The sequence below is a fragment of the Hippopotamus amphibius genome, chromosome 7, assembly GCF_030028045.1.
Source record: "Hippopotamus amphibius kiboko isolate mHipAmp2 chromosome 7, mHipAmp2.hap2, whole genome shotgun sequence".
NCBI classification, from domain to species: domain Eukaryota; kingdom Metazoa; phylum Chordata; class Mammalia; order Artiodactyla; family Hippopotamidae; genus Hippopotamus; species Hippopotamus amphibius.
The window spans coordinates 126,759,133-126,772,174 of NC_080192.1; the positions used below are offsets into that span (position 1 = coordinate 126,759,133).

At 47.7% G+C, this 13,042-nt stretch overlaps 1 protein-coding gene across 3 annotated transcripts in view; it reads right to left on the reverse strand.

Moving 5' to 3' along the window:
* PLB1 (phospholipase B1) overlaps nt 1-12,963 on the reverse strand; it is a 209,730-nt gene extending 196,767 nt beyond the window's left edge. For all 3 annotated transcript variants that reach the window (XM_057742730.1, XM_057742728.1, XM_057742727.1), the window contains exon 1: nt 12,318-12,963. In XM_057742730.1, coding sequence (XP_057598713.1) covers nt 12,318-12,417 — 100 coding nt within the window. In that variant the 5' untranslated portion in view covers nt 12,418-12,963. The remainder of the gene's footprint in view (nt 1-12,317) is intronic.
* Nucleotides 12,964-13,042: the final 79 nt, after the last annotated feature.

Genomic DNA, 13,042 nt, shown 5'->3' on the forward strand with positions numbered 1-13,042 from the left:
GATGGGCTCACATCTCTGCTCTGCCAGTTTCAAGCTGTGTGACATTGGACAAGTTACTCAGCCTCTCTGGGTTTCAATTTTCCTATCTCTAAAGTAAGGGGAATAATACCTGCCTCATAGGTGACTGTCAACAGTTAAGTGCTTGAAACAGCTGAAGGCTAACCTGAGTACTAGTGGTCCTTCCTGGGGACCCTGCAGGGGTCTCCCAGCTGGGCCTGGGTCTCCCAGCTGGTTCCATATCCCCACTCTCAACCAGTCAGCTGCTCACACCTGCTCCTTGGGGTGGCCCCGGCAGCACGGCCCATAGCACAGGGAATGGGGAGGAGTGATGGCTTATGAGGCAGTGGTTATGGGGACAGGGGCTCTGAAATAGTGGGAGGCGGGGATGGCAGGAAACAGGAAATGGGGGTTTCTGAGTAGCAGAGACTCCTGCAGGGAGATCTGTCCAGGGTAGAGACTGCTGGTCACCAAATGCCTGGCTTTGGGGCGTCAGAGACAGCTTGACGGGAGCCGGAGCTCCCGGCTCTGCTTCCCAATGCCGAGGTGTCTGTCATGATCTCCAGGGCTGCTGCGAAATGTCCCAAACAGAATTACATACTTTTAATTCACTTTAATTGTACAAAAGATCTGTATGTCAGGCAGCACTTTTGAGAAGGGGATGAGGTGTCACTAAGTCAGAGAAATACTGATGAGCCTGGGTCCACTCAGGAGAGGTGGGAGTGGGGGTGTCCAGGTACTGATTCTAGCTGCAGGATGAGCAGGCCAGGGGCTCTGGAATGCTAACATTGTTCTTGGAGAGGGAGAGGTGTGCTGATCCGTTGGAGCCCACAGGGAGACCCATCTCCGATGAAGGGGGCGGAGCTCAGCACAGAGGAAGTCATGGAAACCATCCCAGTTTGCAAATTAGTGGCATAGATGGGAAAAATTAGCAGCCTGTGGTTTTCCAATTCCCCTGCCAAATGGGGGTGAGGGGCTGCCGATTGGGCTGTGAGATGCAGGCTATCGATTCATCTAATCTGTTAGGGATCCTCAGAAAAGACCTGACCAAGGTAGGGGTGGAACTGCTTGCAGAGGAAGCCCAGGCCTGCCGCAAGCCAGCTGTGTAATCTTGAACAAGCTGCTTCCACGCTCTGGGTTCCACCTCAGCCATGTGGTAATAAGGAAGGATGGCTGCATAACCATGGCATTAATCATTATGCAGGGCTGACTAGGTTTGAGTCACCTTAAGTACATTATCTCGCATAATCCTTCCAATAACCCTATGGAGTTACCTTCATTCTACAGATGAGAAAATGGAAGTTCAGAGAGGTTAAGTAACTCGTCCAAGTTCACTCAGCTAATGAGTGACCCAATAGGGATTTAAAGCCTTGAATGGCTGTTAACCCCATGCTAGATCCCTTGGGGTCAGCCCTGTGCTCCATCCTGAGTGTGAAAAATCAGGAGCGGCCACCCAGGTTCCTTTGCGCTCTGTCTCACTGCTGTTTGAGGGCCAGGTCCTGGGCTCAGCGTGCAGGGAGTGGGCGGGGATGGCCCAGGCTGCCACCAGGACCCCAAGCACGTGGAGAGGAGGTGAGAGCCCTGGTACCTCCACAACCCACACACCTCTCCTGTTCCCACAGGTCTGAGAAAGGCCATGCCCTTGGTTTAAACGGAACTCTTCTTTCCAAGAGCTTATTACACATACCCTTTACCCAGCAACTTAATCAAATAATAACTTCTGTGGAAACCTCTACAAAGGACCTTTTCACCCAGGGCTCATTTAATGCTCACAGTCTCCCAGGACGGGGACGGTATCATCACCATCACCATTTGGACAGTCAACTGAGGCAGAAAGGTAGCCAGGCATAGCTGCTACAGAGTCACTTGTGGCTCTTCGATGACCAGCTGGGTGGCCTTGGACAAGTCACCTATCCTTCAGAGCCTGAGCGTCCTCATCTGTAACCTGGGGACAGTTGTGAAGACTAAAGGCAGAGTGGGTGTGCTCAGTGCTCTGCTGGTGCAAAGTAAGCACTGAACAGTGAGAGCCTGTATTTTTTTAGGTCCCTTTTTTTTAATAGACGTCATTTTTTAGAGCCGTTTTAGGCTCACAGCAAAATTGAAAGTACAGTGAGTTCCCGCATACCCTCTGCCCCCCACCCCACCACACACATACAGCTTCCCCAACCACCAACAGCCCCCACCAGTGTGGTTACAGTCCATGAACCCACACCAACACATCCTGATCACGCAGAGTCCACAGTTTACGTTAGGGTTCCCTCTCAGTGTTGTATACGCTATGGACCAACGTATATAATGTGGTGTACTCACCACTATAATGTACAGAGGACTTTCACTGCCCTAGAAATTCTCCGTGATCTGCCTATTCATCCCTCCCTCCCTCTGAACACTCGGCAACCACAGATCTTTTTACTATCTTCATAGTTTTGCCTTTTGAAGGGTGTCATATAGTTGGAATCACAGTATGTTGTCTTTTTAGACTGGCTTCTGTCACTTAGTAATATGCTTTCAGGTTTCCTCCATGTCTTTTTGTGGCTTGATCATTCATCCCTTTTTATTACTGAAGAATATTCCATTGTCTGGATGTGCCACAATTTCTTTCTTCATCCACCTACTGAAGGACACCTTGGTTGTATCCAAGTTTGGGCAATTATGAATAAAGCTGCTGTAAACATCCACGTACAGGGTTTTGTGTGGACGTAACTTTTCAACTTGCTTGGGAAAACACCTAGGATCACCATTGTAGGTTCATAAAGAACATGTTTAATGTAGGCTCTTGTTTCTTTTAATCCATTCTGCCACTGTGTCCTTTGATTGGAGTATTTAGTCCATCAACATTTAAAGTAACTATTGATAGATACGTATGTATTGGAAACAACCTAAATGTCCATTGACATATGAATGGATAAAGTAATATATACATATACACACACATATATATATATTGCTCAGCCATAAAAAGAATGAAATAATGCCATTTGCAGCAACATGGATGGGCCTCTAGCTTATCCTACTAAGTGAAGTAAGTCAGAAAGAAAAAGACAAATACCATATGATATCACTTATATGTGGATTCTAAAATATGACACACGTGAACTTATCTACAAAACAGAAACAGACTCAAAGACATAGAGAACAGACTAGTGGTTGCCAAGGGGGAAGGGGGGGGGGAGGGAAGGAGTGGGAGTTTGGGATTAGCAAATGCAAACTATTATATATATGTATAACTGAGTCACTTTGCTATATACCCGAAACTAACACAACATTGTAAATCAACTATACTTCAATAAAATTAAAAAAAATTTTTTTTAAAGAATATGTTTAATTTTGTAAGAAACTGCCAAACTATCTTCCAGAGTGGCTGTACCATTTCTCTTCCCCACCAGCAATGGATGTGGCTTTTATTTTTTATTTTTATTTTTTTTTTGCTTTTATTTTTATTTAGAAACGAAAAGTGACTAGTTTAATATTATACAGCCATGTGTTGATAGAGGAAGGACCCGAAGGCAGTACTACTTTGGGTGGTTTCCCTTCGACCACATTGTCCCTCAGCTAGACATACCAGTCTCGTGCCCTCACAAACACCATGGCTTTCGAGACCCAATTCTTGGTGCAGATGTATGCCGAGCACTCCTCTTCTGCCCCATCCAGGAAAGCCTGCCATCTAGTCCCTGTATCTGAGAGGGCTGTGATGCTCTTGCCCCATGCCTGGGTGCTAGGGGCCATTGTCCAGGTGTTCCAAGCTTATCTGTACCTGGAGAAGAACCAAATGTCCTGGAAGGCTCTTTCACCTGTCAAAGTAGACCCAGCCAGCCCCAGAGTTCCAGGAGTCACTGTGACTTCATCAGGGACTGGTAGAGGGAAAGAAATGGCCCCCACACTCTCCCCTCACTCCAGCTCCAACTCCTTCCTTCCTTCCTTCCTTCCTTCCTTCCTTCCTTCTTTAGGTGAAATTCACATAATAAAATGAACCACTTTTAAAGTGTACAATTCAGCAGCCTTAATTACATTTCACAACGTGTGCAACTACCACCTCTAACTGGTTCTAAAACATTTTCGTCACCCCAGAAGAAAACCCTGTACCTGCTGATCTATCACTCCCCATCCTCCCTCTCCCCAGTCCCTGTCAACCACCAACCCGCATTCAACCTCTTTGGGTGTTTCTATTCCGGTAACAGAATGAACAGAATCACATAAGATGTGACCTTCTGTGTCTGGCTCCAAACACCTTTATCGAACCACACTTTCTGTAATTCCCTGAGGAAGGAGGAGGAACAGGGGCCCCTCCTGTTTCCTTTGCTTCCGTCCCTGTCCCCTAGTCCACGTTGCCCTGCACCCCCTGCCCACAGTGTCTGTGGCCCAGCTCATCCGTTTTATGCCATTTCCTGTTTCTTGTAACTACCCCCAGCAGAGAACTTTGACGTTTCCTAGATTCATTCAACAAATAGCTTCTGGGCTGGCAGGGGAGACAGACAGGTAGACAATCATCGTAGCTGTGTGAGGCGCTGCTAGAGGGTTTTCAGAGAGTCAGGGGAGCGCAGAGGAGAGACATGGAGCCCAGCCTCAAGGTGAGGGCGGTCAGGGAAGATAACATGGAGACTGGGGACCCCGTCTGACTTGTTCATGCTGTTCCCTCAGCACTTAGCACAGTTCCTGGCACCTAGAACAGGATGAATGTCAAGTCCATCCACCAATCAAAGCAGCTCTCGGCTAAGAGCTGAAGGATGAGAGTTGTTCGTACCAGAAATTGGGCATAACTTACCTGAAGACTTGTAGGCAAAGTTTCAGCTCCTATAATACCCTGAAAGACATTTCAATCTACGAGTAGATGAACACGGAAGGGGAGGGGGAGGCAAGTGGGAAGAGGTGGGGCCAGGTTACACAAGACCTGCACAAAGGAGACTGACTTTAACCTGGAGGAAAAGAGGAGGGGCTTCAAGATTTGCATTTTAGAAGCTCATCGTTCTAATCTAGATTAGAGATTATGATGACCTAAGGATGTGTCAGGCAGACAGAAGAGAGATCATTCTTGCCCTCCTGCTGCTGCTGCTCCAATGAGGAACAGAGATACTTAATATGTCGTTTAAAATAATTAATTAAATAGTCCCAAAGGTGCAAGGTGCTCTGAGGGATGCCACGGCAGGGAAATCCTCCCCAAGACTGTGACCTTTACATTGAAACCTGAGAAATGAACAGGAGAGACTCAAAGAGATTTCTAGACTACACTAAAGCTGTTACAAAGGTCCTGAGCAAAACGTGTTGAAGGAACTGAGAAAAGTCCACCGTGGTTGTTGTGAAAATGTGAGGCTGGGAGTTTGACCAGATAAGGCTGGAGAGGTAAGCAGGAATCAAACCCCAAAGAACCCTCTTACACATTTCGGACTTACCCTCAGCAAAATAGGAAGTCTTTAATGATGTAAGCAGGATCCTATTTTGCAAAATAGGATCACTTGCATTTCTCTTTTGCATTCCTGTGCATGTGACCTCCTTCCTGATCAGTGCATTAGTCTGATTGCCTGGAAAGTGGTGTCAGAATTATCAAAGAAAAAAATTCAGAGAAAGAGGTAAGTAGTATTTAGCTTCTGACATTCAAAATAAGATTTTTCAGCCAGACAATAGTCTTCAAAGATACTCTTTGTTAAGAAGAAGGATGTTCTGGATGTCTTTAACTTTCTCTTTGAGATTTCAAGAAGCTGGCCTGACAGAAGTGACCTTAGAACTTTATCTAAAGAAGAGAACAGAGGAGAGAGCCCTGGTCTCTAGTCTGGAGGATGTTAGGGAGGAGGTGAGAGAGGAAGCAAGTGTGGAAGGAAGTTATATGTGCATCCTAGTGGTCCATCCTCCATGAAGTCCCAGCCAGCAAAGGGTGTTAGATGAGGGAGGGGAGGGAGCCCTGGGAGGAGATTTCCTTAAATCTCTCTCTAGAGCAGAGGTCCCCAATGACGGACTAGCAAATGAAGCTTCATCTCCCCATTGCTCGGGTTACCCCCTCACCATATCATGGAAAAAGTGTCTTCCACAAAATGGGTCCCTGGTGCCAAAAAGGTTGGGGACCACTGCTCTAGAGGTCCTCACATCAAAGTACATTGCAGTGTGATTAGGCACAGGGAAGTTTTGATTTTAACCTTTCGCAAGCCACTGTGGGTCCCCATGCTGTGTTAAAATGATGGCTGCACTAGATCTGCAGCTGTGGGTTTTATATAAGAAACTGACCAGAAGCAGATAGATTGAAAGCCTGCTAAGTTGTTGTTGTTTTTTTTAATGCATTGATAAAACAAAAAGTATTGACTATGGCTTGTCATTTAACTGTTACTTCCTAATACAATCCCTGGGCCCCAGACCCTGCAGCAGTAGGAAGTAGACGGTAAACCCTCTGAAGCTCCCAGGGGGCCTGCTCACCAATGCCTGTTTCAGGCGTCGCCCTGATGGAATAATACACCAAGAAGAGCCTCCCAGAAGGAAAAGCCCAGAAACACAGACAATGGACAAAGCTCCACTGCTGGGGGAGGGATTCCCTCCTTCAGCCTATTGGTCTCTGATTGGTGCCACGAACCAGTGCCAGATGTGTTCCCATGCTTCCCTTTTTTAAATGGGAGGCTTCACTGCAGTTATCCTGCTCCTATTCTGCTGGCAAGTATGGGGTGGAGTGTTTTCGCTTATATGTGTTCGGACCACACAGAGCTTCATCTGAAGCCCATAGAGGGGGCTGCACATCTCCTGATGATCCCGGGCCCTTGATCTGCATGAGGTTTTGGGGTTATCTCCCCTGGGGAGGAAAGGAAATGATTCAAAGCATGAGAAGAATAGGGCACATGAATTTTGGGGTGGCCAAAGGGCAGACTATGGCAGAAACTGCTCGTTGGTTACTCCAGTACCCATTCTTCCCTTCTTCAATAACACAATGTCCAGTTTTAGGACTAAGGCTGTATATCACTAAGGCTGTGTTTAGATTACATTTCTCAGACTCCCTTGCAGCTAGCTCTGACCATGGGTGTAAGTTCTAGCTAATAAACTATCAACAGAAGCGTCATAAGGTTTTCCAGGAAAGTCTCTGTAAAAGGGAAGGAGTTGAAATAAAAGAGGGGAGGGGAAGCCCCTCTCCCATTCCACCATACTGCTTCTTGGAAAGCAAGTATGATAGCTAGAACTTGCTAGAACATGGATCATGGAAATTAGGGCTATATCTTGGGAATGGACAGGAAAGAACAACTAGAGGACCCTGGCCCCTGACAACTTCATGAAACCACCAGGCCAGCCCTCAACCTCTGGCTCCAGACTTTTACAGGAGAGAATAAAGCTCTTTGTGTTCAAGGTTCTGTTTATTTGGGTTTTCTGTCACTGGCAGCTGAATGTAATCATAATTGATACACCTCTACGGCAGGCGTTGAGTGGGAGACTTACATAATCAGTTTAGTGGTTGGGCCCCAGAACCTGAAGACTGTGAACACACAAAATATTGGTGCTCTGGCTGCAGAGTGGGGATTGGAGTTGTCCAGGTGAGGGATGATAGGAGCTTGTATGAGGATGGTGACGGTAGGGTTGGATAGAACATTCAGATCTGAAACATATTTAGGAGGTGAGACAGGAGTTGGTGGTGGGGAGGGGGAGTCAGGGGCAGGAAGAGGAGAGCCAAAGAAAATGGCACTGCAAGGAAGGAGTGGTGAACAGAGCCAGCTGCTGTGCTGTGGTCAAGGAAGATGCAGGCTGAGATATGTCTGTAGGATTTGGTCACAAGGAAGTAGTCTCAGGACGTGGAGGTGGGAGCAGGCTTGAGGGGTTGAGGGAAGAGTGGGAGGTGAGGAAGTGGGCCCGGGGAGTAAAGATAACTTCTCCAAGGCTGAAATAGGGGTGGGGTGGAGTCAAGGGAGGGCTCTTATTTTTAAGATGGGCGAGACTTGACCTCACTTAATGGGAAGGGCCCTTGGAGAAGCAGAGGTCAACAGTAGAATAAGAAGAGGAAGCTGCTTGATAAGGGTCCCTGAGAAGAAGGTGGGAGGAATGAGGCTTGGGGAGCCGGAGGGACCTTTCTCTGTTAAAGCAGGCCAAGGAGGGCAGGTGGGAGACACGCTGTCTCTCTCCTGGGCCAGGGGCAGAGCCTTCTCACAGGCTCCCTGCCCCTGGCCGCCCTGCTCCCTGCCCCCACCCCATCCTGCACACCTGCTGCCTTAATCTTCTTAGTGTGTGACTGTAGCCGTGTCCATATCCACCCCCCTCAACGGCTCCCAATACCTCAAAACAAAGTTCTCATTTCTGCTTACATTTGGGACTCCGCTTAAATGCCACTAGCTCTGGGAAGCCCCCCAGATTAGGGAAAGTCCCAGTGATACCTGCACCCATGACCGCTTATGTGTCTTCTTTGAGATGCTTGGTGACCTTGTGATTGCTCGGTCATACCCCTATTAGACGATGGCAGGTGTGTGTGTGTGTGCGTGCGCTACCTTGTCACCTCTATCTTCCCCGCACAGAGGACAGGGCCTGCCACAAATAAGCACTACATTGCGCTGAATGACCAACTAATAAGAAGATTCAAGCCTGTCACTGAGGCCCTCGAGAACTCAGGTTCAATTTCCAGCATCCCCTAGATGTGCCCATGCTCCAGATGTTCGGGACTCCTCCCTGGTCCCCAAAGCTGCCCCACACTTTCCTCCCACACTGGGTCTTCGCTCAGGCTGATCCCTGTGCCAGGAATGCCTGCCCTCCATGCCTGCCCTTCACCCCATCCTGTACAGACTCCACTCCTCCTCCCAGCGCAGGGCCCCTTCCTCTGCAGAATCTTCTCTAAAACCCTCACCTGCCACAGGCTGAGCCACTTAGCATCTTCCACTGTGAATGTCTGTTTTCTCTGTCCCTTCACTCCCATCAGATTGTAACCGCTTTGAGGGAAGCTTCCAGTTTGTATTTATTTCAAATGAAAACATTTGACTGTGAGGCAAAGAGACACCTTATATAACACTTGTATAAATAGTGTCTTATATAACTGTGTCCCTAATGGTGCCTTCATAGTGTCATGCACTTAGTAGGGATGCAAAATATTTTTGAATGAGTATTTTCTCCCTCATACCTGTAAGAATATGATGGTAATAGCCTCCATCTACACATTAATTTTTTTAATTAATTTAAATGTGGTTCTCGTATGTTTACAACACAGAAAAGGTGCCTGTTTTCACCTGTGAACAGTCTGTCTTTTCACATTTATTCCATCTTTACTCGAGAAACAAATGCATGCCTTATGTAGCAGATCAAGGTCGTGACTGTGTTTGCCAGTGTACCAGACACACCCTGTGTAAGGGAAAAGGAATTTCTCCTGGAGCTGATAATTTCCAACACGTTCAGCAACATCTGTCCCTTGGGCTTCTAAACAAGACCAGTTATGTGAAGGCATATGAAGTCTACAAAGTGCTAAAATAAGGAGGAAACTACATCACTATTCATAGCTATTATTTTCCATGCTAATGTTCCATAGTTGTTTTTTAGTTCAGAAAATAGAGTCATTGGGATTCTCAAAAACACTACCTAAATATAAATCCATAGAGACAGGAAGTAGAGTGATGGTTGCCAGGGACTGGAGGTGGGGGGTGGGGTAGGGAGTGACTGCCTCACGGGTCAGGGTTTCCTTTCGAAGTGATGAAAATGTTTTGCAACTGGATAGAAGTGGTAGTTGCACAACATTGTGAAGGTACTAAATGCCACTGAATTGTTCACTTTAAAATGCCTATTTTTATGTTATGTGAATTTCACCTCAACTAAAAAAATTGCATATCACCTAAATAATACCGAATAATTTCTAAATGTTCCAGACGGTAAGACAGTGCTAAATTCTAGTGCAGCCGCAGAGCCAAGGTCCCACAGCACCCTGTACTTCACCTCTGGATCAGGACTGGGGTCCCCCATGTATAAGCAGGGCCGTGTCCTCCAAGTGTCCTCAGAGACACTCAGCTGAGCACCATTACAAACCAGTTGAGTGTGTGTATTTTGGTTTGTTACTCCGTTGGCTGAGTCCTTAACAAGGACTTGTTAAGGTGTTTAGTTTGATTAAGGACTTTCTAGCTCCAGAGGTGGAGCCTGAAACAGGTTTTGTTTTTTCCTTTAAACTGGGGGAACTTCCCAGAGACAACAACTCACAGACTGAGGATGGCTCCCCAGATGCTTCACTGGGCCGTCTGTCCATCAGGGCCCAGTGGGAAGGAAGGAGGACAATCCTGCCCCAAAGGGCAGAGCCATGGCCTGCTATTTCCCTCCGCTCCAGGCAGGTCCCACAAAGGTGACGGTCCCTTATAGAGAAGGGCAGGTGGACGTGTCCTGACAGCGTGCAGCTTCTCAGGAAACAGTCCTGTTGTGGTCTTGTCAGGGGAGGAACAGACTCCGTGAGAGGAAGGGCAGGTGCTAGAGCAGCGTCCTGGATTAGGTGCCAGGCTGGTGGGGCAGGGAAGCCGAGTCAGCCCTCCCCCCGGGGGCCTGCTGTGTGCGGGCCTGGCGGGGCCCTGGACCAGCCGGGGCTGGGCTGCCCACGTACCCACCCATCCTTTAAACACACAGGACCCAACGGGAAATCACACCCTTTCATTTCAAACATGGCCTGGGAGCCCACAGCCCAGTGCCCAGTGGCCATGCTATAATCAAGTTGCATTGGTCAACTTTATAACAAAGTCTTTTTTTTTTTTTTTTTTTTTTAGCACGTCATACCTTTTCCTATGCCTTCACATACATCATCTCGTTCAGTAACCCAAGAGACAAACATGGCTGACTGCCTTGGAAAATGGCAGCTCCAAGAGAAATTCCTTTTCCCTTACTCAGGGGCGGTCCAGTGCGCAAAGAAAGCCCAGTGACAAAGCTGTGTTCACTTGGGAAACTCTAGGTCCAGCAAAAGGCGGTGGTCCCAGGAGCCCCTCACCAAGACATCTTTCCCGAGGGAGACAACCCCATTTAATCCTTAGAACTCCAACTTTGTTGGAAATGTAATTAATAGAGGTTACCATCAACCCAGGTCCCTGAACCAGTCTGGAGCAAGACAGCCTAGACTCAGCAGGAATTGCAAACTCCCCAACAGACCCTGTTAGAGCCCAACGGAGGTGGCCCCTTATTGTTTTTCTCAATAAAAGACTAAAAAGCTGTCTGCACGCGTGTAAGGCATTTACAGGACGCTTATGACTCCACCTAACAAGCGCCTGGCAACCATCAACCTCTCTAACTGCCATGTGGGTGAAGAGGTGGGAATTTAAACAAATGAAGTAGATTTCGAAGTGTTACTGGAAGATGAAACATGTGACGGAAGCGCCTCGGCATGAGAGGCAAGCAGAGACACACGCTTCCCTCGGGAGGGCGTAACCCCAAGAGCCGACAGAAGCCGCGTGCCCGTTCCCAGCAGCTGCCTCCTTGACACTCACACCACAAAGAGACACATCAGTTGCTCAGGAAAATACAGGTACCACTGAGACACCCCAGACTCTCTCTGTGTTGTCCACTCAGGCAAAAGAGGTGGCTAGGAGGCCCGGTGCTGAGAGTTCTGAGTGCCCGGTTCCCTTATACCCCAGACCCTCTCGAAAGGGAAAGGAGATATGGTAATCCTTCCGATATGAAATGGGTGCTCTCAGAGTACTACCATTCCCCTCCCCCTTTACAGAGGGGAAACTAAGGCTCAGAGAGGTTACCAGGAGTCGGGGCAGGCCTAGGGTTCAGGGCCCCTGTGACTCACAGTCCGGTGCTCTTGGGTCCTCCAGGGAGTGAGGCCTACATCCTGGGCTCATCTTGTGCAGATCAGGAGTGAGTGGTGTCATCTCAGGGCCTAACTCTCAGCAGCTGCCGACCATCGGGAGCGCTAACTAATGACAGGTGTGCCTCGCGACCGTTTACACTGCAGGGAAAGAGCACCCAGAACAGATGCTCCCCATTTACCCCGGGGTTGCCTGGTCTGCAGGTCAATGGGGTCTGGCGGGCACGTCTGTGTTCCACACCCAACAAGCTGTGTCTATTCAAAAACGAAGTCTGGAGATGTGATCGTCCCACTTGTTTGCACCCCTTGGCTGTGTTCAGAGGCCTTTCCTGCACGTGACCTCATGCGACCACCTGGACCACCTGAGCAATAACTTATTTTTTTGAAGACTCTTGAGTTTCCAGAGTCAAACTTGTTGAAAAAAAAAACACAAACTACCCCCAGGAAGGGACAGCACCCTGAACCGTGCACTTGGCAGCACTTGGCAGCCAGCCGAGAATCAGGCCCTGAGAGGTGGGAAACAGGACTGGGAGGGGTCAGAGGGGGTAGAGAGGAGAAAGGAGCAAGAGAATGGAGGCGGGGAAGGTCTAGGCCCCTCCCAGCAGCTCACCTCCCCGTTTTGCAGAAAGAGGTTTCCGAGGAGCCATTCCTTGCTGCCCCACTCCCACCAGAGAGACCAACTCTGCCCATGGCGCCAAAGGTAGAAGCATCTAGAAGAAAAAAAGAGAAGCGACAGGAGAGGTGGCAAAAAAAGAATAAACCAACCATCAGAGGCTCTTCAATCTTAAGTCATTTTATTCTACAAAATGCTACTCAATTGAAAGTGGAAAAGCTAACCAAAAAAAAAAAAAAAGGAAAAAAAGTTGTAATATGTTCCTTCTTCCATAGCAGCAAGCTTTTTCTAACAAGCTTTCTTTAGTGCAAATACTGTAGGCTTGTATTACAGTAAAATAACAAAACAGAACGACAACAAAACACCACCAGAGATGCTTCAGAGCAGAGCTACTCCTCAATTTTCAAAACTATACAAAGATTTTTGAGCTCACAGTCCTGCCTGGAGAGGCCTATTTAGAAACATTTCCAATGGGACCTTTTCACCAATACTTACAAAAAAAAAAAAAAAAAAAAAGGAGAAAAGAAAACAAGGTGCTCAGAAAGATAAATTCCCCATCGAGCTGTAGGAATCTTGTACAAATTTTTTGCCTCCAGGATCTTATAGCAGTCTTTACTCCACGTCATCGACATACCTCAAATACAGATGCACAAAGCTTATGATTTTCCACTATATACCAAAATACTATATACACATCTCTCACTGCAGAAAAGACACCCTGA